We start from the raw sequence: 26500 nt of genomic DNA on the forward strand, positions 1-26500 counted from the left end.
CCCAGCTAATTTTTTTGTAATTTTAGTAGAGACGGGGTTTCACCGTGTTGGCCAGGCTGGTCTTGAACTGCTGACCTCGTGATCTACCCACGTCGGCCTCCTAAATTGATATTTTTATATGTCCAAAACAGTCAACTGGTGGCAATTTAGTGAGGTTTAATCTAATAGGAAATGATAGAGCTGGGATCGAACAGAGCTATGTGAAATTAAAGCCTATGTTTCCCTTCCACCTTTTTAAAAAACATTATCTAGGCTGGGCACGGTGGCTCAGGCCTGTAATCCCAGCAATTTGGGAGACAGAGGCTGGTGGATTACATGAGGTCAGGAGTTTGAGACCACCTTGGCCAATATAATGAAACCCTGTCTCTACTAAAAATACAAAAATTAGCCAGGCATAGTGGGGTGTGCCTGTGGTTCCCACTGAAGCACAGGAGGCTGAAGCATAAGAATCGCTTGAACCCGGGAGGCGGAGGTTGCAGTGAGCCGAGATCGTACCACTGCACTCCAACCTGGGCGACAGAGAGACTCTGTCTCAAAAAACAAACAAACAAAAAATTGTCTACATGCAGGTTGCAGAAAATTTAAACACTAAAACTAAAAAAGTAAAACATCTCCCAAACTTAGAGACAATATTCATGATGGAAAAAAAAATTCTTCAAGATCTCTCTCTCTCCAGTCATTTATTCATGTGTGAAAGCACTTGGTGATTATTGATGAAATAGCATTTACAATTTGGAGCAATTATGTGCATTACATATACCATTTGATTCTGGCAACCTAATGAAGGAAGTATGATCATTTTCCCTATTTAACATACGAGAATAAGCAGAGGGAGGGCAGATGGTGTGGTAGTCCAAGGCACAGGCTCCAGCAGACTATCTTGGTTTAAATCTTGGCTATAGGCCAGGCCCTGTGGCTCATGCCTGTAATCCCATCGCTTTGGGAAACTGAGGCGGGCAGATCACTTGAGGTCAGGAGTTCCAGACCAGCCTGGCCAACATAGTGAAACCCTTTCTCTATTGAAAATACAAAAATTAGCTGGGCATGGTGGCAGGCACCTGTAATCCCAGCTACTTGGGAGGCTGAGGCAGGAGAATCACTTGAACCCAGGAGGCGGTGGTTGCAGTGAGCCAAGATCTTGCCGATGTACTCCAGCCTGGGTGACAAGAGTGAAACTCCATCTCAAAATTAAAACAAAAATCTTAGCTCTACCCACCGGGGCAAGTTACGTAACTCCTCTGTGCCTTGGTTTTCATATCTGTAAAATGGTGACAGTAGCAGCGCCCACATCAGAGTGTGGTTGTGAGAACGAGACAAGATAGTCTATGTAAAGTGATTAAAACAGTGTAGGCACATGGTAAACACTTAAGAAATGTAGGCTGTTATAAAGCTCAGAGATGTTAAGTAACAAGATCAAGACCACACAGTTAGAGGGTGCCAGAGACCTGATTTGAACCCAAGTTTGTCTTGTTCTGGAGCTCAAGCTGCTAACCCTTTTTCAAAACTGCAGTTAAACCAAGTACTCACCCTCTTTGCTTTGCTGGGCCCCTCCCTGCCCTCAGGTGCGTCTCTTCCACTCACCTGCCACAGCAGCCTCTGCTCAGGCCCTGAGACTGGGAAAGGTGAGGGCTACCCAGGTGGCCCTGATGTTTTCTGCCAGCTGGCTCACCAGGTCCCTCACAGCAGGTGGCAAAGGGAGGGAGGTTTGCTGTGGAGGTTATGTGGTTCCCAACAACAACAGCACTGGGCCTGTCTCTGCCCTCTCTTTTCTGTGTGTCCTGGGCCAAGTCACTTGGCTTCTGTGGCCTTATTTTCTCATGTGCATGGCCAGGGGGTTGGCCCTGATCTGCAATAACAGCAGCAATGACCTTTACTGAGTGTCCATGTGCGTCAAGCACATGTGCTTTACACTTGTTCTTATTATTAGGTTTAATAATACAGTAATTGCCACATTTGCTGAGCACTCATTATGGGCTAGGCCCTGCCCTAAGTGCTTAATTAGCTTTTAGCTCCTCTAATCCTTACCTTAAGCCCACATGGCATGCGTGTGTTATCCCCATTATTCAGATGAGAACATTGAGGCTTAAAGAGGCAAAGTAATGTGACCAAATACTTGTAAATGATCTCACATGTCCCTTCCAGCTGCCATTTTGTAAGACTCTAATTTCGCACCACCCTAAATCTCGTCTGCTTCCCCCTCCTCCTTCTCGCCATCTCCCCACTGAGCAGTCTGCCAAGATCTGACCGTGATGGCGGCCCTTGGCTTGGGCTTCTTCACCTCGAATTTGCGGAGACACAGCTGGAGCAGTGTGGCCTTCAACCTCTTCATGCTGGCCCTTGGTGTGCAGTGGGCAATCCTGCTGGACGGCTTCCTGAGCCAGTTCCCTCCTGGGAAGGTGGTCATCAAACTGCTCAGGTATTGGGATGGTGGCTGGATCACTTCTGGGTCATAGAGGGAATGGAGCCCAAAAGGACAGGTTCCAGAAGATCTGGGATATTGCCCCCTCTCTGTCTAGCACCAATGTTGTGTAATATTTAGGACATCCTCATGCTAAAAGATTATTCATTGTTTATCTAAAATTCAAATTTAACTGGGCATCCTGTATTTTACTGGGCAGCCCTACTCTTTGTATCACAGGGATTCCAGGCCTACATTCCTCCTGCATCCTTTCTTTTCTGTTATTGTTGTTTATGATTTTGTAAAGTTACATAATCAATATAAGTTTATGGAAAAAGTAAGAAGGAAACACATTAGACAGAGAGAAATAGACATGCCACACCTAGAGAGACTTTCTCTTTTTTATTTTGAGGCTGAGTTTCACTCTTGTCACCCAGGCTGGAGTGCAATGGCGCCATTTCGGCACACCACAACCTCAGCCTTCCAGGTTCAAGTGATTCTCCTGCCTCAGCCTCCCGAGTAACTGGGATTACAGGCATGTGCCACCACGCCTGGCTGATTTTGTATTTTTAGTAGAGATAGAGTTTCTCCATATTGGTCAGGCTAGTCTCAAACTCCTGACCTCAGGTGACCCGCCCGCCTTGGCCTCCCAAAGTGCTGGGATTACAGGCGTGAGCCACCGCATCCGGCCTGAGAGACGTTCTTTTGAAAAGAAATGACTTTCAGCCCTCTAATGCTGCTAGACAAGAAATAGCCATGGCTTTATTTTCATTAAATTACCTGTGCTTCGTTTAGATGCATTTATGTGAAATGCTAAGAACCATCAAAACTAATGTTTAATGGTGCTAGAAGTCAGAATTGTGGTTACCTGGGCAGGAGGTGGATATTGATTAGGAAGGAACACAAAATAACCTCATGGGGTGCAGAAAATGTTCTCTATGTTCACACAGGTGATGGTTACACATCAAACTATACACGTTTTAAAAGGGCATTGGCACTTAATAGGAGAAATTAGGCTAAGTTTTTTCCTGAAACATTGTTTTGTTTTGTTCAACTCTGAATCTCTGTGCTGACAAGAGGATGGTAAATGTCATCCTAGGCATCTTGGGGACCTCTCAAGGCCATTCCAGCCTCCCCCTCTAAGACCCTGCTAAACCTCTGAGCACTGCTGTTAAACATTTCTCTATGAGCCAGGAACTGTGCTGAGCACTCCACAAATATAATTTTGTTTAACTCTTCCAGGTAGGGATCTAACCTAGTATACAAATAAGGAAGTGGAAGCTCAGAGAGTGCAAGGCACTTGTCTCGGGCCACACAGCTAAGTGGTGGAGATGGCTCCACCTTTTTATTATAACCTTTTCCATATACTCCGGAGTGGTCAGAACATGAAACACAGTCTAGCCAGCTCCCGATTGGCCCTGGGGGAAAAAACTCTATATATTTTTCTTTCTAAAAAGGTTTAGAGGCTGGGTGTGATGGTTCACACCTGTAATCCCAGTACTTTTGGGAGCTGAGGTGGGCAGATCACTTGAGCCCAGAAGTTTGAGACCAACCTGAGCAACACAGTGAGACCCTGTCTCGGCATAAAATAGAAACATTAGCTAGGTGTGGTGGTGTGCACCCGTAGTCCCAGCTACTTGGGAGGCTGAGGCAGGAGGATCACCTGAACCCAGTGAGGTTGAGGCTGAGTGAGCCATGATCATGCCACTTCACTCCAGCCTGGACAACAGAGTGAGACCCTATCTCAAAAATGGTGTTAGGCCGGGCGCAGTGGTTCATGCCTGTAATCCCAGTACTTTGGGAGGCCTAGGCAGGTGGATCACCTGAGGTCAGGAGTTCAAAACCAACCTGAACAACATGGTGAAATCCTATCTCTACTAAAAATACAAAAATTAGCTGGGCATGGTGGCAGGCGCCTGTAATCCCAGTTACTTGGGAGGCTGAGGCAGGAGAATCACTTGAACCCGAGAGGCAGAGGCTATAGTGAGCCGAGATTGTACCTTTGCACTCTAGCCTGGGTGACAGAGTGAGTCTCCATCTCAAAAAAACAAACAAACAAAAAACACAGTTTTTTAGAGGTAATTCCCATGGGGATTCAATACACACACACACACACACACACACACACACACACACACACGCACACGCACACGCTGCATTCACCTGGGAAGTGACAAAGGGCACCCTGGGGGAATTCAAACGGTGGTGGCCCTGGTTTGGTGTTGCTGCCTTAGCTTAAGGTCACACCAGCCTTCAGCCTTCTGCACCACAGCAGAATGGGGCAGGAGGCGTCTACGACTGCTCCCTTTGTCTGATGTCCACAGAGACCTGTTTGTTCTTGACTCAATCCAGGAAGACGAGAAGGGAGAGAAGTCACTCGCAGCCTGAGTCAACTCTCCTGCCCCACCCCTGACTGCTTGGATCCATCTAGGGGTGACCCCTGCTGAAACTGGCTTCCTGACTGGTTCCCATCAGGGCTGTGCTGATGGGTAGTGTCCAAGCCTGCCCCTGGGGACAGGGTACTCTCCCTTGGCAACACTCCAGCTTGTGCCACTTGACTTGGGACTGATTTGGTTCTGTTTTGAATCCCTTCAGGGGAGGGGCCTATCTTATTCAACGTTGTTCTTTGTTTTCCTCACATACTAATAACTTAGCAAATGGGTATTGGAGCAAAAATGAAAATAAACAGAACCCTCGGCCGGGCGCGGTGGCTCAAGCCTGTAATCCCAGCACTTTGGGAGGCCGAGACCGGCGGATCACGAGGTCAGGAGATCGAGACCATCCTGGCTAATACGGTGAAACCCCGTCTCTACTAAAAAATACAAGAAAACTAGCCGGGCGAGGTGGCGAGTGCCTGTAGTCCAAGCTACTCGGGAGGCTGAGGCAGGAGAATGGCATGAACCCGGGGGGCGGAGCTTGCAGTGAGCTGAGATCCGGCCACTGCACTCCAGCCAGGGCGACAGAGCAAGACTCCGTCTCAAAAAAATAAAAAAAAAAATAAATAAATAAATAAACAGAACCCTAAAAGTGGGATGTTTTAAAATTTTATTTATTTATTTATTTACACAGGGTCTTGCTCTGTTGCCCAGTCTGGAGTGCAGTGATACAATCATAGCTCACTGCAGCCTCTGCCTCCTGGGCTCAAGTAAGCCTCCCACCTCAGCCTCCTGAGTTAAATTTTTTTACAGGTGCCCACTACCATGCCTGGCTAATTTTTGTATTTTTAGTAGAGACAGGGTTTCACCAGTTGGGTCAGGTTGGTCTCAAACTTCTGACCTCAGGTAATCCACTCGCCTAGGCCTCTCAAAGTACTGGGATTACAGGTGTGAGCCACCGTGCCTGGCCTAAAACTGTTTTTGAGACGGGGTCTCACTCTGTTGTCAGGCTGGAGTGAAGTCGCATGATCATGGCTCACTCAGCCTCAACCTCACTGGGTTCAGATGATCCTCCTGCTTCAGCCTCCCAAGTAGCTGGGACTATGGGTGCACACCACCACGCCTAGCTAATGTTTCTATTTTCTGCCGAGACAGGGTCTCACTGTGTTGCTCAGGCTGGTCTCAAACTCCTGGGATCAAATGATCTGCCCACCTCGGTTCCCAAAAGTACTGGAATTACAGCCTCCTGAGTAGTTGAGACCACAGGCACACACCACCACACCTAGCTTTTTTTTTTTTTTTTAATAGAGATGAAGTCTCACTGTGTTGCCCAGGCTGGTCTCAAACTCCAGGCCTTAAACAATCCTCCCACCTCAGCCTCCCAAAGTGCTAAGATTATGGGTTTGAGCCACCACTCCTGGCTTTAAAAGTGTGATTTTTTAATGTTGCATTTTGAAATCTCTAGGACTCTCCCTAGAAGATAATAGCAATAACCAACTCCTTATTGCACTTGACATATATCAACTCACTTTGCCCTTACTGTGGCTCCAGAGGCATTGGGTCCACCTTATAAATGGAGGCACCAAGGCACAGCGTGATTAAATAAGTTGCCCAGGATCACACAGCCAGAAAGTGGCTGAGTCAAGATTCCAGCCCAGGCAGCCTAGACCTGAGAGCACGCTCCTAACCACTGCATGTCACTATCTTAGCACCTCCCCAGCACAAACTGGCCCTTGAGGAGTGAAATACTGCCGCCGGCACACATGCTCCTGAGTTAAGCCTTTGTCAATGAAATGAACACCCACTTAAAAGGAATAACTTGTCCAGGCACGATGGTACATTGAGTAACCCCTTGTTCTAAATTCCTGGTCCCTGTAAGACTCCTTCCCAATGCCCTTTGCCCTTTTCTGATCTTCCCCTAAAGTCCTGGAGGCTTAAGCGGGCATAGTCTGCAGCAAACACTGAGGAAGCTAAGTCCAGACTTCAGAGCACAGGCTTTGGATCTAGGCCAGCTGGGTTTGAACCTCACATTTGTGATCAGCTGGTGTGACTATTTCCAAAAAATCCATTATAATCCTCTGCATGACCCTCTGTAAAATGGGGATACTGAATGGTAAGCTAGCACGATTTTACAGAGACTCGCACAGAGGGTTAAATTTTTTTTTTTTTTTTTTTTGAGACGGAGTCGCTCTGTCGCCCAGGCTGGAGTGCAGTGGCTGGATCTCAGCTCACTGCAAGCTCCGCCTCCCGGGTTTAGGCCATTCTCCTGCCTCAGCCTCCCGAGTAGCTGGGACTACAGGCGCCCGCCACCTCGCCCGGCTAGTTTTTTGTATTTTTTAGTAGAGACGGGGTTTCACTGTGTTAGCCAGGATGGTCTCAATCTGCTGACCTCGTGATCCGCCCGTCTCGGCCTCCCAAAGTGCTGGGATTACAGGCTTGAGCCACCGCGCCCGGCCAAATTTTTTTTTAAATTTATTATTATTATTATTTTTGAGACGGAGTCTCACTCTGTCACCCAGGCTAGAGTGCAGTGGTGAGATCCCGGGTCACTGCAACCTCTGCCTCCCGGGTTCAAGTGACTCTCATGCCTTAGCCTCGAGAGTGGCTGGGATTGCAAGCATGTGCCACTACGCCCGGGTAATTTTTGTATTTTTGGTTGAGACAGGGTTTCACCACGTTGGCCAGGCCAGTCTTGAACACCTGGCCTCAAGTGATCCGCTTGTCTTGGCCTCCCAAAGTGCTGGCAGTACAGGCATGTGCCACTGCACCCAGCCTTATAGGGTTAAAATGTAAAAGAGGTGATGCTGTTACAAGCCTGTTTTACAAAATGCTCTTATAATAAATCATTATCATCACTGTTGCTGTGGTTGTAGCATCATCATCATTAACTCCCAGAGGGAGGAGGGAGTCTCAGAGCAAGGTGCTCAGGGGAGGCTGGATATCCATGGATTGTCCAGCTCAGTACCACTTCCTACAGGAAGTCCTCCCTGATGAGTCCAGTCAGCATCATCCTCTCCTTCCAATGAACCCCACTAGCCTTGTGATATCACAGATATTCTTAGTTGACAGGCTCATGGTGTAGCCTGTCTGGATCATAAGTACATTTTTTTTTTTTTTGATCATAAGTACCTTGAAGACAAAAATCATTTTCTCCTCCTGAGCATGCTCATTAGTGGAGGGAAGGAAGGAATCATAATAGTGTTAATAAGGCTAGCGTCTTTTCAGGAGTTGGTTCTTTGTGCCAGTCTTGGTGCTAGACACACCGATAGGAAGAATACTCCTTCACATCCCCAGGACGCCAACATGGGATATGTTTGATCATCATTCTTAATTTGCAGAAGGAGAAATAGGCTCAGTGAGATGAAATAGCCACTCCAGTGGCAAGGCTGGGACTGGAAGCCTGGCTTGTCCTGATTCCAAATCCAATTTCTTTCCACTTCCACGGACAGGGAGAGAAGGGACAGTGGCCCCAGATGAGGATGGGGTGACTGGATGCGGACAGGCCTGCGGGGGAAGAGTGCCCTCTGTTGAGCATCTGAATGATGGCGGCAGAAAAGAAGACTGGGCAGAATCCCAGTTGTCAGGTCCCCTGAGGGTGCAGTCGCCCCGATCATCCTCAGTCAGATGAGTATGTGTAGATCAGTGCCTCATAGATGAAGGCACTGAGGCACAGAGTGATTAAGTCATCTGCCAGACCACATGGCTCAGGGTGCAGAGGTCACCTTGACGGGGGAAGAGATGGTCACTCCAGTCCGCAGCATCAGCGCCCAGGTGGGTAGAAATCTTGTCTTCTATTCCCACAGAAAGTAGGTGCCCAACAGTGTTTGTTGAATGAATGAATGAATGAATGAGAGGCATCCTTCCTTCTCAGTCATCCTGGTTCTCCTTCTCTTCCCCAGTATTCGGCTGGCCACCAGGAGCGCTATGTCAGTGCTGATCTCAGTGAATGCTGTCTTGGGGAAGGTCAACTTGGTGCAGTTGGTGGTGATGGTGCTGGTGGAGCTGACAGTCTTTGGCACCATGAGGATGGTCATCTATAATATCTTCGGAGTGAGTCATGGTGCTGGGAGGAGGGACCTGGGAGAAAAGGGCCAAAAGCCCCATTTGGTGGGGTTTCTGGGGTTTTAAAAAATAAAGACAACCTGTAATCCCAGCTACTTGGGAGGCTGAGGAGGAAGATCACTTGAGGCCAGGAGTTTGAGACCAGCCTGGGCATCATAGCAAGATCCTCATCTCTAAAAAATATTTTTTTTTCTAAATTATCCATTTGTGGCGGCGTGCACCTGTAGTCCCAGCTACTCAGGAGGCTGAGGTGTCAGTTGGAAGGATTGCTTGAGCCCAGGAGTTGGAGACCAACCTGGGCAACATAGCAAGACCTCATCTCTAAATAAATAGGTAGGTGGATGGATAGATAGATAGATAGATAGACAGACACAGATAGGCCAGGTACAGTGGCTCACACCTGTAATCCCAGTACTTTGGGAGGCCGAGGAGGGTGGATCACCTGAGGTCAGGAGTTCAAAACCAGCCTGGCCAACATAGTGGAACCTCATCTCTACTAAAAATACAAAATTGGCTGGGCGCGGTGGCTCAAGCCTGTAATCCCAGCACTTTGGGAGGCCGAGAAGGGCGGATCACGAGGTCAGGAGATCGAGACCATCCTGGCTAACACGGTGAAACCCCATCTCTACTAAAAAAAAAATACAAAAAATCAGCCGGGTGAGGTGGTGGGCGCCTGTAGTCCCAGCTACTCGGGAGGCTGAGGCAGGAGAATGGCGTGAACCTGGGAGGTGGAGCTTGCAGTGAGCTGAGATCGCCCCACTGCACTCCAGCCTGGGAGGCAGAGCGAGACTCCGTCTAAAAAAAAAAAAAAAAAAAAATTTAGCTGGGGATGGTGGCAGGAGCCTGTAATCCCAGCTACTCAGGAGGCTGAGGCAAGAGAATCATTTGAACCCAGGAGGTGGAGGTTGCAATGAACCGAGATGGCACCGTTGCACTCTAGCCTGGGGGACAAGAGCAAGACTTTATCTCAAAAAGAAAAAAAGAAACAAAAAGAAAAGATTGATAGATAAATAGATAGATGCCCAAATGAGGTTGCAACAGTGTGGTCTGTGCAAATGTTTAAGCACAACAAACCAGTGCCTTTAACTACTACAGTATAATCCTGTCGGATTGTGCTATTCATGGTATAATTATGGTTGTATAAAAGTAATTAATTATCAGAGCCTCACCAGCAGTGGGTCCAGCAAGTCTGTATAGCCAGCATCTTCCTTACAGTCCTCTGCTGTAACCCTGGCCCTGAGTGAGGACATAGCTGACCTTCCCATCTCACAGGTGAGAAAGGTGATGCCTGGAGAGGGGAGGGGACTGCCCAAGATCACATAGCAAGATAGTGGCAGAACCCAAGCAAGAACCCAGAGCTCCAGCCTGGCTTAGAAGAAAGAGCACTGGACTTGGAAAAAATGGCTGGGGTTTGCATCCCAGCTCTGCCATAAATCCCTGTGTGACTCTGGACAATTTAACCTCTTAGAGCTTTAGTTTCTTCATCTGTAATATGAGGGTAGCAGTACTACCACATAGGGTTTGAGGGAGTAATTGAATTAATCACATAAGATGATGCATGTTTACAAAACAAACAAACAAACAAACAAACTTGAAGCCCCTTTACTGTGCCTCAGTATCCCAAAGGACTTTGGAGTTTACTCTGAGAAATACAGGGAGCACTAGGGAGTGTTGGGCAGAGGAGAGCTGGGCAGAGGAGAGCTGTGATCTGACTTATGTTTTAAGATAATCACTCTGGCTTCTGGGTTCAGAAAAGACTGAAGGGGCAAGGGAGGAAGCAGGTGGAGACCAGAGTGGCAGCGATTGCCATCATCCATACTCAGACTAGGACAATAGCTGTGAGAGTAGTGGGAAGTGGTTGGATCCTGATTGTATTTTAATAGCAGAATTGACAGGATTTGCTGATAGACTGCACATGGGGTGGGAGAGGGTCAAGATGACTTCAAGGTTCTGATCTGGCACGACTCAGCGGCTGCTGGTGCCATTTACTGAGATGTGGAACACTGGGGTGGGATAGATCTGGGAGGGAAAACCTGGAGTTCAGTGTCAAATGTGGTAGCGTTAAGGTTAAGATGGGCCGGGCGCGGTGGCTCAAGTCTGTAATCCCAGCACTTTGGGAGGCCGAGGCGGGCGGATCACGAGGTCAGGAGATCGAGACCCTCCTGGCTAACACGGTGAAACCCCGTCTCTACTAAAAATACAAAAACTAGCCGGGCGCGGTGGCGGGCGCCTGTAGTCCCAGCTACTCGGAGGCTGAGGCGGGAGAATGGCGGGAACCCGGGAGGCGGAGCTTGCAGTGAGCCGAGATCGCGCCACTGCACTCCAGCCTGGGCGACACAGCGAGACTCCGTCTCAAAAAAAAAAAAAAAAAAAAAAAAAAAAAGGTTAAGATGGGGGGCTAGAGATGGGTATGAAACATCCCAGTGGAGACACTGAATGGAAATGTACAAGTCTGAAGTTTAGTGGAAAGGTTAGTGCTAGGGATACAAATTTGGGAGTTGTTACGATACAGATGGTGTTTAAAGCCATGAGACCCAAGGAGATCACTCAGGAGTGAGGATAAAGGTAGATGGGAAGAAGTCTGAGAACTGAGTGCTAGAACACTTGGCATTTTGGAGTGGGGACATGTGGAAGAGCCAGCAAAGGAGACAGAATTGTGCTTGGAGAGGCAGGAGGAAGCCCAGGAGAGGGTGAGGTCCTGGAAGGCAAGGAAAGAGAGGGCCTCAGGTGGGTTGAGTGCTGCTGAGAGGTCAAGTAGGATGGAGGCTGAGAAGTAGCCATTGGATTTGGCAAGGAGACCTTGGCATGCGTGGTTTTAAAGGAGGATGAAGGCAAAAGCCTGGCTTGACTAATTCAAGAGCGGGAGATGAGAAAGTGGAGACAGCATGCAGAGGCAGCCCTGCCAAGGACTTTGCTATAAAGGGGAACAGAGAAATGGAGAAGAAGCGGGAGGGCAATAATCTGATAGAGAGAAGAAAACTCGGATGAAACAGAAGAGAGATGAATTGCAAGAGTCAAGCCTTTGAGTTGGAAAGTGGCAGTAGGATTTTGCGCCTTTAGGCTGATGCAGGGACAGTTCATCTTAACGAGAGAAATGGCAGGGACTGTGAATAGACTGGCAGATTTGGTGGTGGGTGCCACAGGTTCAGTCTCCTGCAGGGAGAAGAGAAAACTCCTTACTAATTACTTGTATTTTCGCAGAGAAACGAGAGGCACCGTCATCAGCCTCATGTGAGGGTGGGAAGGAGGGATGGGGTTTGTGGAGAGGGAAAGTGTGGTATGGTCATCTGTGGGAGTAGAAGACAGTGAGAGGACTGGAGGGGTGCAGCGGGACTGCAGGCTGGCACCAGGGTCCCTAGGGTTTGTAATTGGTGGAAAGTACATCAGTGACCAGGGCTGTGTGCAGCTGCTCCAGGCAGGTGTGGAAGAAGCAGAGTTGAACTTGCCCAGCCTGGGGTGCTGCCCAGAGGGAGCCCAAAGCCCAAGGGAGACCAGAGATGGGGCTGTTTGCAAAGGAGCAAGCATAACAGTAGCCCACGAAATCTAAGCTGGTTAAGAAAGGAGAGAGAGTGAAAACGGGGTAGCCCAGTCAGGCAGCCTGGGTACAAATCTCAGCTCAACCCACACTAGCTGAATCCATCTGGGCCCCTTAGTTGACCTCTCTGTGCCTCAGTTTCCCTATCTATAGAATGGGGATAAGAATAATACTACTTCCTAGGGCTGTTGTGAGGATTGAACAAGCGAGCGAACACTTGTTCAATTTTGAACACTGTTCTAAAACGTTTAGAACAGTGCCTGGCATGGGGTAAGTGTTGCGGCAGTGCTGTTATTTTCATCATCACCATTGCTCTCAGGCTCCATTGATTGGAACTGTTGAAGGGAGGCAATTTAAGGAAGTGAGCTGGACAGATAGGAGGTGGTGGTGGTTATCAGGTACAATGCCTGAAACTGAGGCTATGGAGGCAACACAGTTACTGGTAATGACAAGGTCTAAGGCTTGATAGTGGGTGGCAGAAGTGTAACATAGGGAAAGATACACGAGCGGTCAAGGAACCGAGAGGGAAGGAGTTGGGTGGACTAAGATAATTTCTGGAAAGAGTGATGGAGAGAAAGGCTGAAGGGCAGGAGCTGACATCATCAGGGACCAAGAGGCGGCCAGGAGGCTTAGACCACAGCAAGGGAGGGACAGTGTGATGGCATCTTCTTCAAGGGAGCTGGGGATGTTTGGGGTGGAAAAAAGAACAATGGTCTTAGAGGGAATATGGGAAGGTTTTTGTTTTTGTTTTTGTTTTGAGACAGAGTTTCGCTCTCGTCACCCAGGTTGGAGTGCAATGGTGTAATCTCGGCTCACTGCAACCTCTGCCTCCCAGGTTCAAGTGATTCTCCTGTCTCAGCTTCCCGAGTAGCTGGGATTACAGGCGAAGACCACCACGCCTGGCTCACTTTTGTATTTTTAGTAGAGACGGGGTTTCGCCATGTTGGCCAGGCTGGTCTCAAACTCCTGACCTCAGGTGATCCACCCGCCTTGGCCTCCCAGTGTGCTGGGATTAGAGGTGTGAGCCACTGCGCCCAACCTGGAAGTTTGTATTTATTAATTTTTGGTTGTCTTCATTTGTGTATGTGACTTTAACCCCTAAATACTTCAGTGTATATTACTATTTTTTTTTTTTTTTTGAGGCAGAGTCTTGCTCCTTCACCCAGGCTGGAGTGCAGTGGTGTGATCTCGGCTCACTGCAATGTCCGCCTCCTGGGTTCAAGCAGTTCTTGTGCCTCAGCCTCCCGAGTAGCTGGGATTAGAGGCATGTGCCACCATGCCCAGTTAATTTTTGTGTTTTTAGTAGAGATGGGGTTTCACCATATTGGCCAGGCTGGTCTTGAGCTTCTGGCCTCAGTTGATCCGCCTGTCTCAGCCTCCCAAAGTGCTGAGATTACAGGTGTGAGCCGCTATAACTGGCCTCAGTGTATATTTCTGATGCAGTTCGGTTCTATATCCCCTACCAAATCTCATCTCGAATTATAATCCCCACATGTTGAGGGCCAGGTCTCGTGGGAGGTGATTGGATCACAGAGGTGGTTCCCCCATGCTGTTCTTGTGATAGTGAGTGGGTTTTCAGGAGAGCTGATGGTTTGAAAGTGTGGCACTTCTTCTCTCTCTTTCTCTCTCTCTCTCACCTGCTACCACGTAAGATGTGCCTTGCTTCCCCTTCACCTTCCACCATGATTGTAAGTTTCCCAAGGCCTCCCCAGCTATGCTGAACTGTGAGTCAATTAAGCCTCTTTTGTTTACAAATTACCCAGTCTCAGGAAGTATCTTTATAGCAGTGTAAAAACGGACTAATACAATTTCCTAAAACACAGGGACATTCTCTTACATAACCATTGTTCAGTTAACAAAAATGAGAAATTGACATTGATACATTATGATTACCTTATTCTAATTTCACAAATTGTCTTAATAATATCTTTTCTAGAAAAATATATATGTATATTTTGTGGTCGAGGGTTACATCTTGCATTTAGTTCTCATGTCTTATTAAACTCCATCAATCTGGAACCGTTTCTTCATCTTTCTTTATCTTTCATGACCTTGATATATGTTGAAGTTTTGAGCCAGTTATTTTGTAGAATGTGGGTTTGTCTGCCGTCCCTCATGATTAGATGGTGGGTATGCATTTTTGGTAGGAATTCAACAGAAGCCGTGTGCGCCCTTCTTAGTATATCATATCAGAAGACAGGCTGTCAATTTGCCCCATTACTAGGTGTGTTAACTGTGATCATTGGGTTAAGATGGTACCTGCCAGGATCTTCCACTGCAAAGTTACTATTTTCTCCTTTGTAATTAATAAACATCTTGTGAGGAGATAATTTCCTATAGAAATCCTGTTTATCATCCAACTTTCACCCACTGATTTGAGTGTTCATTGATTCTTCCCTGAGTAAATGAGTACTATAATAATTGCCAATGTTGGTTTTCTAATTCCATCTTCCTTTCAATAGTGGGCATTCTTCTGTAAGGAAAAGCTTTCACTTCTCTGTTCATCCACTCATCTCTGTATTTGTTTATATCACCATGGGCTCCTGGATTCCGGTTTGCACACTTGCATTTTCTGCTTTTTCTCTCTGCTTAATGTAAGGATTAATGAGAACTCCCTGATTCCCAGGAAGAAAATGTAACCAGAGCTTTCTTAGGAAGAATGGAGAGAATTCAATGTAAGAACCATAAAGGTATGTCTGTGTAGTAGGGACAATTTTAAAAAACAAACAAACAAAAAGAACCTCCAAGGGCAGGAGGTGCTGCCAGACTCAGAAGGGCACTGGAACTGGCTATGAGAAGCCGCTGAGATCCGAGGTAGTCTGTGCTCTCCATATTTTGGCTCTGTTTCTCTCTGTACATCTAATGTCTCTGTACACCAGCTTTCTCTTGAGCGAAAAACGTGTCCCGTCCACCTACCCACCCACCTCCACTTGTTCCTGCATTTCTATGTCCCAGATCCTGCAGAAAACAACTCTTTTCTCTCAGTTGGTCTCAATTCTGCAGTCCAGGGAGAGAGAATCGGATCAGTCTCCTGGGTTATTTTTCCACTCTGGTCCAACCAGCTGCAGCTGGCATGGGACATGGTTCACACAGTAAAAACATGGCTGTCAAGAAGAGGGGTACATTTCAGAGGCGGAACACTCCCTGCGAGCCCGAATCTCTTCCTGCTTTGTTGCAGTCTTCATAACAATTGCTTTAAAAGACTGCATTGATATAACATCATCTCCTCTCTTCTCTGCAGCTTTGACTTGCTAACTTAACTGGTGTAGAGGAGGGCTTAGCACTGATTTTGAGTGTTTATTTTCCTCAAAACTTCAATTCAGCCTGGGTTTCTTCAGCAGGAGGGCTCAGGGGAACCAGAGCCAGGGACCAGAGTCATTTCAGCGCAGGCAGCTTAAGAAATGAATATACCAGGCCAAGAATCCCCAACTGTTCTTCCTGAACTCCTTCCTGGTGGAGCTCAAAGAGATGAAAAACGCAAGCCTGCTTTTCAGTTCTTATCAGGGAATTGCATAGACTTTCCTCTTTGTGTATAACTGAGGGCTTTTTACCATCATTTGTTCACTTCACAAATATTTATTTAGTATTTACTATATGCCAGGCACTCTTGTGTCAGTGGAAAATACAACTCTCATGGAACGTCTGTTCCAGAAGGAAAGACTGCCAATAAGCAATAAAATAGATAAAAGATATAGCATGTTAGAGAGTGGTAAGTACCACAGAGAAAAATAAAATGGAGAAAGGAAACACGAAAAGTTGAGGAGAGAGGATAACTCTTAGAGAGGGCGGCCAGGGGCAGCTTCATCTCATCAAGGGGGTGATTTTTTTAGTACAGACCTGAAGGTAGCGAGTGCACAAGCCACATGGGCACCTGAGAACAGCGGCAGAACAATGGCAGGATGCTGGGAGGGCCGTTTTGTCACCCACGCTGTTTAGAATTGTCAGCACATGGTGATAAAAAAAAAAAGTAGGCTGGGCACAGTGGCTCATGCCTGTAATCCCAGCACTTTGAGAGGCCAAGGCAGACGGATAACTTGAGGTCAGGAGTTAGAGACCAGCCTGGGGAACATGCTGAAACCCCGTCTCTACTAAAAATACAAAAATTAGCTGGGCATGGTGGTGGGCGCCTGTAATCCCAGCTGCTTGGGAGGCCGAAGCAGGAGAATCGCTTGAACCCAGGGGGTGGAGGTTGCAGTGAGCCGAGATCGTGCCACTGCATCCCAACCTGGGTGACTGAGCGAGACTTCGTCTCAAAAAAAAATAAGTAAATAAAAAACAGACAGACTTTTTAGTTGGCTTTAGAATTGTTAGACACCCTCTACAGAAAAGGCACCCCGATTGCTTGCACCCAGGTGGACTACTCCCTTCACCCTGCCCTTGTTACATCCTGGCTGGGGGTCACCTTTTCAGGCAGCTGAATGACCCAAAGTGGAAACACAGTGGGTTTGAGGATGAGAGAAGAGCAAGTGGAGGAGTGCAATAGGAGGTGATGTCAGAGAGGTCAGGCGAGAGTGGATCCTGCAGGGTCATGGCAAGAACATGGACCTTGACTTTGAGTGACATGGGAGCCGCTGGAGGCTTCTGAGCAGAGGAGTAACATGATCTGGCTTGCATTTTATTTTATTTATTTATTTGACGGAGAGTGTCGCTCTGTCGCCCAAGCTGGAGTGCAGTGGCACGGTCTCAACTCACTACAGCCTCTGCCTCCCAGGCTCCAGTGACTCTTCTGCCTCAGCCTCCCAGGTAGCTGGGATTATAAGCAAGCGTCACCACACCCGGCTAATTTTTGTATTTTTAGTAGAGACAGGGTTTTGCCATGTTGGCCAGACAGGTCTTGAACTCCTGACCTCAGGTGATCCGCCCACCTCAACCTTCCAAAGTGCTCGGATTACGGGTGTGAGCTACCACACCCGGCCTGACTTGCATTTTAACAGGGTCACTCTGCCTGCTGTGTGGAGAACAGTCCACAGGGAGACAAGGGTGGAAATGGGAAGACCAGTTAGGAGGTTATTATAACAATTTGGGGTAGTGGTGATGGTGGCTTAAACCAAGATGGGGTCAGTGGGAAATGGTGCTAAAAATCCTGCCAATTCTGGGTATTTTTAGAAGGCACAGCTGACAGCCTTCACCAGTAGCCCACTAAGTTATTAAGCATTACTAAAGTGTGATAGTCGTGATGCAAAATTAGAATATATCTAGAATGTACCAAAGACTTTAGTTTGATATTATAAGAAGTCTGGCCACTTCATGTTGCAAAATTTATATCACTCATCAATCCCTGCAGAGTTAAAATTCCGCTGAGAAGTAGGAATCAGTGAGGTGCCTGTCTATGTGGGTTTTTGGCACACCTAAGTGAACCTTGGTCAAAAATATATAAGAGCTACTAATAGGCTGGGCCGCCGGGTGTGGTGGCTCCTGCCTGTAATCCCAGCACTTTGGAAGGGAAGGATCTCTTGAGGTCAGGAGTTCGAGACCAGCCTGAGCAACATAGGGAGATTTCATCTTTACACAAAATTTAAAAATTGGCCAGGCATGGTTGTGCATTCCTGTAGTCCCAGCTACTCAGGAGGCTGAGGTGAGAGGATCACTTGAGGCTGGGAGTTGGAGGCTGCAGTGAGCTGTGACCACACCACTGCACTCCAGCATGGGCAATAGTGCAAGACTATGTCTCAAAAAAAAAAAAAAAAAAAAAAAAAAAAAGCCTGGGTGCAGTGGCTCATGCCTGTAAACTCAACATTTTGGGAGGCCAAGGTAGGTGGATCACCTGAGGTCAGGAGTTTGAGACCAGCCTGGCAAACACGGTGAAAGCTCATCTCTACTAAAAATACAAAATTAGCCAAGCATGGTGGCACATGCCTGTAATCCCAGCTACTAGGGAAGCTGAGGCAGGAGAATCGCGTGAACCTGGGAGGCAGAGGTTCCAATGAGCCGGGACCATGCCATTGCACTCCAGCCTGGGCAAAGCCTGCTGGGTTGGGCTGGGTAAGCTCTGAACACCAGTCTCGTGGCTTCAAGTCACACCTCCTAAGTGAAGCTCTGAACTTTCTCCAAGGACCATCAGGGCTTGCCCGTGGGCAGAGGATGCCGACACTCACTGCTCTTGCTGGGTTTTATTGCAGACAGACTACCACATGAACGTGATGTACATCCACGTGTTTGCAGCCTATTTTGGGCTGACTGTGGCCTGGTGCCTGCCAAAGCCTCTACCCAAGGGAACAGAGGATAAATATCAGACAGCAACGAGCCCCAGTTTGTTTGCCATGCTGGGTAAGGACAAGGTGGGGTGAGTGGTCTAATACTTGGGCTGAGTAGAATGGCTAGAAAAGGCTCTGGCTGAAAAATCTCCCTCCTTTACCAACTTCCCCTGGGTGTCTGAAGCCCTTCCGTCATGATTCATTTCTTTGAGTAGTGTGTGCTAAATTCACACCTTTGAATTAAGCATTTGCTTTTAGGGACCTCTCTTCATTAATATCCACTAGAAAGGAGAGACTCATTATGTGTGAGTTTAAATAAGTTTATCCAAATCCTTTGTTCTCAACTGAAAGGAGGGAATTGGACAAGTGAAGAAAGTAGGGCCCAGGGGTGAAGGAACAAGGGTGGGAATAGTAATAATGTTGTACTTTGAAAATCTGTGAAAATGATGAACTTAGACTCCTGGGAGAGGCTTATAGAAAATCGGGCAGTGAGCTTGATAATAGACAAGGGACTGTCAGGCCACAGGGTCAAATTAAAGCAGCACATTCATTAAAATAATAATAATAATAAGCATTTGGGGCCGGGTGCGGTGGCTCAAGCCTGTAATCCCAGCACTTTGGGAGGCCGAGACGGGCGGATCACGAGGTCAAGAGATTGAGACCATCCTGGCTAACACAGTGAAACCCCGTCTCTACTAAAAATACAAAAAAACAACTAGCCGGGCGAGGTGGCGGGCGCCTGTAGTCCCAGCTACTCAGGAGGCTGAGGCAAGAGAATGGCGTAAACCCGGGAGGCGGAGCTTGCAGTGAGCTGAGATCCGGCCACTGCACTCCAGTCCGGGCGACAGAGCGAGACTCTGCCTCAAAAAAAAAAAAAAAAAAAAAAAAAAAAAAAAGCATTTGGGCCAGGCGCAGTGGCTCAAGCCTGTAATCCCAGCACTTTGGGAGGCCGAGGCGAATGAATCACCTGAGGTCAGGAGTTTGAGACCAGCCTGGCCAACAGGGTGAAACCCCATCTCTACTAAAAATGCAAACAAATTAGCTGGGCGTGGTGGCACACGCCTGTAATAGCAGCTACTTGGGAGACTGAGGCAGGAGAATCTCTTGAATCCAGGCGGCGGAGGTTGCAGTGAGCCAAGATCGCGCCACTGCACTCCAGCCTGGGTAACAGAGCAAGACTCCATCTCAATTAAAAAGAAAAAATAAATTAAAATAAGCATTTGACCATCACAGACCAGGTTCAGGAGGCCTGGGGTATGCAGACTTCAACCCTCTTGGCCTTTGTTTCCTTGTCTATAAAATATGGTTAACTGGTATCAGCTTGAGAGCTTGGAAGGAAGACGTGACTTGCCCATCTAGCTCTAAGTGATAAGGCTGAGACTCTCCAGCCCTAGGATTCTCTTTTTTTTTTTTTTTTTTGAGACGGAGTCTTGCTCTGTCTCCCGGGCTGGAGTGCAGTGGCCGGATCTCAGCTCACTGCAAGCTCCGCCTCCCGCGTTTTACGCCATTCTCCTGCCTCAGCCTCCCGAGTAGCTGGGACTACAGGCGCCCGCCACCTCGCCCGGCTAGATTTTTTGTATTTTTTTAGTAGAGACGGGGTTTCACCATGTTAGCCAGGATGGTCTTGATCTCCTGACCTCGTGATCCGCCCGTCTCGGCCTCCCAAAGTGCTGGGATTACAGGCTTGAGCCACCGCGCCCGGCCTGAGCCACCGCGCCCGGCCAGGATTCTCATCCAAAAGCCCTCAAGGCTCAGACCTTTGGAGCAGGAGTGTGTGGTTCTCACCAACTACCCTCTCTGGCCCCCAGGCATCCTCTTCTTGTGGATATTCTGGCCAACTTTCAACTCTGCTCTGCTGACAAATCCAATCGAAAGGAAGAATGCTGTGTTCAACACCTACTATGCTCTAGCAGTCAGCGTGGTTACAGCCATCTCAGTGTCATCCTTGGCTCACCCCCGAGGGAAGATCAACATGGTGAGGAGGGCGCTGCCCTTGGGCAGCACTTGGGTCTAATAGGACTAACATATTTATGCCCCTCCCCACCCCAGGGCCAGCGTGGCTTGGGAGAGGGCATGCCAGGTGGTGGAGCCATGTCTGCCTCTACAGTGGAGCTCTAGGAAGAACGCTGGGTGGCCACAGTGGGCCTGGGACTCAGGAGACTGTCCAGTGATCAAAGGCTTTCTGGGGGGAGTGGTTAAATCCATCCATGCTAACATGAAACACACCTGAGTTTGAACCTCATTTCTGCTAGTTGCTAAAGCCAGTCACCATGAGTGAAAGTCAGCAGCAACAGACTAGACTAGAAATCGCCAGCCTCTCTCTTCCCCACAACAAATTTCAAGAATGGAACCATCAGAATCAGAAGTAGAGAAGTATATGACACTAGCCACGTGGCCCTGATCAAGCCACTTCAACTTTTTGAGTCTCAATGGCTTCATCTGTAAAGTGGGAATTAAGAAATGGTGCATGTAAAGTGCTTAACGGGGAGTAAGTACTAGGCAAACATTAGCTGCTGCTGTTAATACAGACAGGGAATGGTGTGTGTGAGTCTTGTGGGCAAAGATGGGTGAGAGGGGAGACAAAACAGATTCTTGTGATGATGGGGGCAGGGGGTCCAGCTGGTGGTATTGGAGGGAAGTCTGGACAGACCAGTGGTGGGGCTGTCTGGACAGTGGTGGGGAAGTCTGGACAGACCAGTGGGAGGGGCTGGAGTGGAAAGAATGTGGCCACAGATGACAGCCTCACAGCAGAATTCAGTGCTAAGAGGAAGTGAGTGGCCATGAGTTCCATGGTGACAGCAAGTCTAAGACATCCAGCAAGGCAGGAGTGGGTGTCAGCTCAGGGAAGCCCAGAGGTTAATCCTAGGTGAGAGCTAAAGAGTGTTAGATGAGAGCAAGGCAAGGCTCTGGTTCTGGAGCAGTGAAGGACATAGCAGAGCTATGACCCAGGAACAAGGCCCAGCTTATTGGAACTGGGCCCAGTCATACAGGGACCAAGTAGCCAATAATAATAATAAAAACAATAACAATGATTTGTGTCTACTGGGCATTTATTCATGTTCTATGCCAGACACTGGGCTAAGAGCTTTATATGTGGAAACTCATTTAATCCTTACAATAACCTTATGAAGAAAGTACATCTGAACCCCCATTCTTCTAGGCCAGGCACAGTTGCTCACACCTGTAATCCCAATATTTTGGGAGGCTTAGGCAGGAGGATTGGTTGAGGCCAGGAGTTCAAGACCAGCCCAGGCAACATAGTGAGACCCTGTCTCTAAAAAATAAAACAAAAACCCATTCTTCCCACTGCCCAGGGACACTTCACTAAAAAGTGTGATGGGTGCCGGGATGCTGAGCACCTGGACTTCCCAGCTCATTCCCTAAATGCTGCACAATCAAGGTGACTATGCCCTGGGCCCAAGAGGCAGTAGTGCGCTGGCCCATCATGTCCACTGATGAAGGACATGTAGCTCCAACACAGGAGAGGTGGTTTCAGGATCAGCAAAGCAGGGAAGATGTTACAGGGTTGCCTTGTTCCCAGCATGCTGGTCACTTGTAGCAAGATGGTGTTCTCTCTCTACCTTGCTTTCTTTACCCACAAGCTATTTCTTTGCAGACTTATATGCACAATGCAGTGTTGGCAGGAGGCGTGGCTGTGAGTTCCTCATGTCACCTGATCCCTTCTCCTTGGATTGCCATGGTGCTGGGTCTTGTGGCTGGGCTGATCTCCATCGGGGGAGCCAAGTGCCTGCCGGTAAGAGACTAGACAGCTAACCCCCTCTGCTTTGGCTGAAGGCCAGCAGGATGCTGGGACCTGATGGGCCACTGTGCAGTGCACAGCTGCGTTAGGCAGGTGTTGGTGCATTCTCATGTTGGCTTCAACGCCTAGTGAGGGATCCACTCTGGCTCGGTGGTGCATTTGTTAGGATGCTGGGGAGCAGGTGACAGAACCCATTTGAGCTTGCTTGGGCATTGGGGAGAATTTGTTATAAGGCTACTGGGGTGTCACAGAACTCAAGGACAGGGACTGGAGTGTTGTGGGGAGCCCAGAAGCCCCTGTTTTACTTCTTTCTTTGCTTTTCCTGAATATCTGCTTTATTCTTACTCTATAGACCTGCTTCCTCCTCTTCCACCCCACATGGTGGGGTGTAGTTTTTGCTTCAAGAAAGCAGCCTGGTGGAATCTCTTGGCCCCAATCCCAAATTCTCTGGAGAAGGGGCTCTTTGGTTTAACTTGGCTAATGTTGTCTTCAGCTGGGGGTGGGCACATCGTGCATACATGGCTGCTGCCGGGGAACCATGTGGATGATGTGAGAGGAGCAGCACCCAGAAGAGGGGGTGCTGGGCGGATGTCCAGGTCGTGTCTACTTCTGATTGTTTAATTCTTCTTCTAAGTTGATGGATCTTTCTTCAATACTCAGCAAATCCTGATCATTCCAGAATAGTTCATTATAGCCAATTGGTTATAATGTGCTTCTCTAAGGTTATAATGTGTGTCCCTAAATATTTAGGGACAACAAATCTTTATGGGTTTGAAGACTTGATAGTGGAAAAAGGAGTATAGTTTTGAAAGCTGGATTTTGATGAACAGTGATTATTCAGGGAGTCCATTTCAACCTAAAATTAGGAAAAACTGGCTGAGCGCAGTGGCTCACACCTGTAATCCCAGCACTTTGGGAGGCCGAGGCGGGCAGATCGCCTGAGGTCAGGAGTTCAAGACCAGCCTGGTCAACATGGTGAAACCCATCTCTACTAAAAGTACAAAAATTAGCCAGGCATGGTGGCGGGCACCTGTCATCTTAGCTACTTGGGAGGCTGAGATGCGAGAATCACTTGAACCTGGGAGACGGAGGTTGCAGTGAGCCAACATCGTGCCACTGCACTCCAGCGTGGACGACAGAACAAGACTCTGTCTCAAAAAAAAAAAAAAAAAGTGTTTTATATGCACATTGGAATATTATTTAGCCATAAAGAGAATGAAATCCTGTCATTTGCAGCAACATGGATGGAACTGGAGGCCATTAAAAAATAAAATAAAATAAATAAGGAAAAACGGATCAATTGTTTGATTTGACCAAAACCAGGGCAAATCTGATTTTCATCTTTGCAAGGGGAATGAATTTCTTTTATCTCCTCTGGCTTTGAAATCCTGAAATGAAAGGAAGAAGGGCAGAAAAAAGAACACATAGCAAGTTATCATTAGGCTTAGTGCCCATCACGTTCCCTGAGCCTGTTTCCTTGACTTCATCACTGGCAGGACTATTCAAAGATGATTCACTCATTCATCCATATATTCATTCATTCATCATTCCTTTATTCAACATATATGTTTTAACACTCATCCTGCTTTTCAAGCTATAGTTTAGTGAGGGAAATGGATAAACACAATACAGTGTGAGAACAGCTACAGGGCACATCTAAGCTAGCCTGGGATGGGTCCGGAAGTGCTTCCCAGAGCAGAGGAAACAGTTGACAGCCAAGTGTTGACAGAGAAGTAGTATTAGCCAGGCAGAGACATGGGGAATGTATTCCAGGCAGAAGGAACAGTGTGTATGAAAGGTTATTGGTAAGAAGAGTGTGTGGCCCAACCAGGAAACAGACATTCTAAAGGCATAGGGTCCACCCAGGAGCATAGTGGACACAGATCCCTGAAAGATGGGAGGTGCTCAGGCACACTTCCAGGGCTAGTTGAGGAGTCTGGATTTTTATTCTTTTTTTTTTTTTTTTTTGAGATGGAGTCTAGTTCTGTCACCCAGCCTGGAGTACAGTGGCACAATCTCGGCTCACTGAAGCCTCCACCTCCTGGGTTCAAGTGATTCTCCTACCTCAGCCTCCTGAGTAGCTGGGATTACAGGTGCCCGACACCACGCCTGGCTAATTTTCGTGTGTGTATGTGTGTGTGTGTATTTGCTGTTGCTGTTGTTTTTTGAGACGGTGTCTCGCTCTGTTGCCCAGGCTGAAGTGCAGTGGCATGATCTCGGCTCACTGCAAGCTCCGCCTCCCGGGTTCACGCCATTCTCCTGCCTCAGCCTCCTGAGTAGCTGGGACTACAGGTGTCCACCACCATGCCCAGCAAATTTTTTGTGTTTTTAGTAGAGACGGAGTCTTGCCATGTTGGACATGCTGGTCTTGAACTCCCGACTTCAGGTGATCCGCCCACTTCGGCCTCCCAAAGTGGTGGGATTACAGGCTTGAGCCGCCACGCCTGACCTGGATTTTTATTCTGAAGACTAATGGGGATTCTAAGGAAGGAACCAGCCTGATTGAATTTGCATTTGTCTCCACATCTGCTGGCTCACGGCTGTGTGGGAGGCTGAGTGATGGGGAGGAAGGATTACTGAATGGGGATCTGGAGGTGTGGCCTCATGCTTTGTTTCTAACCAGCTGTGTTGTCTTTGGGATGGTGCTTAAATTTGGGCTAGACCAGTGGGTCTCGGTCACCCCCCAGGGGACATCTGATAATGTCTGGAGGCATTCTTGGTTGACACAGTGGGGTGGGGGCTGCTACTGGCAGCTAGTGGGGAGAGACCAGGGATGCTGCTTAACATCCCACAGTGCACAGGGCAGCCCCCACCACAAGGAACTATCAGCTGAAACTGTGCATAGTGCCTACACTGAACCCTTGCTACTCAAAGGGTGGCCCATGGACCAGCAGCATTGGCGTCACCTGGGACCTTGTTAGAAATTCTTAGACCCCACCGCACATCCACTAAAACCCACTGTTCATTTCAACAAACTCCCTGATGATGTGAGTGCACATTCAATCTGAGAAGGGCTTCTTTGAGGTGAGCCTTAGTGCCCATCCCCCTTTGGTGGCCCCGGATGCCAAGTGTGTGTGAAAGGGGTGGGTAGGGAATATGGGTCTCACCTGCCAATCTGCTTATATTAACATTTGTCCACAGGGGTGTTTTAACCGAGTGCTGGGGATTCACGAGAGCCACAGCGTGCACTACACCTTCGGCTTGCCGGGTCTGCTTGGAGAGATCGCCTACCTTGTGCTGATGGTGCTTCATGTTGTCTGGGCCAGCAGTAACATGTGGGTCACTGGGCTTACCCCCCATCCCCTTAACACTTCCAACTCAGGAAGAAATGTGCGCAGAGTCCTTAGCTGGGACGTGTGCATTCAGGGCCAGGTGCTCAGTTGGCTTCAGTAAATGCTTGTTGGCTGATTTATTCAGAAATTCTGCCCAGCCCTTACCTTGGATGGATTTATCACCTCTCCAGGCCACTTCTTCTTTCCAAATGGGGCAGCCTAGGTGTAGGACAAAGACGTGAAATCTGAGACCCCACAAAGACAGAGCAGGTCAAATAGGCCCAAGCCAATTAAGACTGTGGTTCAGGTCATGATGCAGAGCTTTGCTGTGGACCTGCTCCCACTGCGTACTAGCTGGACATGCGGCTTAACCTTTCTTGGCCTCAGTCACCCCATTGTAAATGGCGATAATGATACTATCTCCCCTCATAGGGCTGTTGGGATGCTACTGGATTTAATAAGCGAATGCAGGAACATGCGAAGCACAGCCCGTCCCTGAGGCCCAGAGAGGGGTGGACCTTGGCTGAGGTCTCACTGTGAGGTGGGAATGTGGGCCTCCAGACCAGAGGGAGGTCCTGTGGCCCCTAGACAGTGGACAGCAATGGTCAGTTTGACACACCAGAGCCCTGGCCATTACCTCCTGGATGTTGTGTGAATATTTTCTGGACATGGCTTATATAAAATGAAAAAGTGAATTGGGTGCAATATAGGGATAGATTTTTAGAGATGAACTGATAGCATGATGATAATCATATTCACTGAGAACATTTACTACTGTTATTGACTGCTTTATAAGTGTTGGGCATTAGGCTAAAAACCATTATATGCGTTATCTCCTTGAATTCTCACAACTGCCTACTGAGGTATTCTCAGACTCTAAGAAATAATATTTAGGAGAAGTTAT

The 26500-nt window shown here is 48.0% G+C and overlaps 1 protein-coding gene and 1 long non-coding RNA gene across 12 annotated transcripts in view; one reads left to right on the forward strand and one right to left on the reverse strand.

Moving 5' to 3' along the window:
- Positions 1–26500, forward strand: part of LOC117093095 (RH-like protein) — a 70455-nt gene that overhangs the window by 19324 nt on the left and 24631 nt on the right. For 8 of the 11 annotated variants that reach the window (XM_033227744.1, XM_033227745.1, XM_033227748.1 and 5 more), the window contains 6 exons: positions 2230–2416; positions 8673–8823; positions 18490–18637; positions 20373–20539; positions 22181–22318; positions 25466–25599. In XM_033227744.1, coding sequence (XP_033083635.1) covers positions 2230–2416; positions 8673–8823; positions 18490–18637; positions 20373–20539; positions 22181–22318; positions 25466–25599 — 925 coding nt within the window. The remainder of the gene's footprint in view (positions 1–2229; positions 2417–8672; positions 8824–18489; positions 18638–20372; positions 20540–22180; positions 22319–25465; positions 25600–26500) is intronic. The other 3 variants (XM_033227746.1, XM_033227752.1, XM_033227747.1) reach the window with 3 other exon arrangements.
- On the reverse strand, positions 22817–26223 carry LOC117093100. The gene is made up of 2 exons (XR_004441031.1): positions 25432–26223; positions 22817–23712 (listed from the first exon to the last, which is right to left on the reverse strand). It is a non-coding gene; the product is annotated as an uncharacterized LOC117093100 (long non-coding RNA).

This window comes from Trachypithecus francoisi, unplaced genomic scaffold (assembly GCF_009764315.1).
Source record: "Trachypithecus francoisi isolate TF-2019V2 unplaced genomic scaffold, Tfra_2.0 Lachesis_group12, whole genome shotgun sequence".
Taxonomy (NCBI): Eukaryota; Metazoa; Chordata; class Mammalia; order Primates; family Cercopithecidae; genus Trachypithecus; species Trachypithecus francoisi.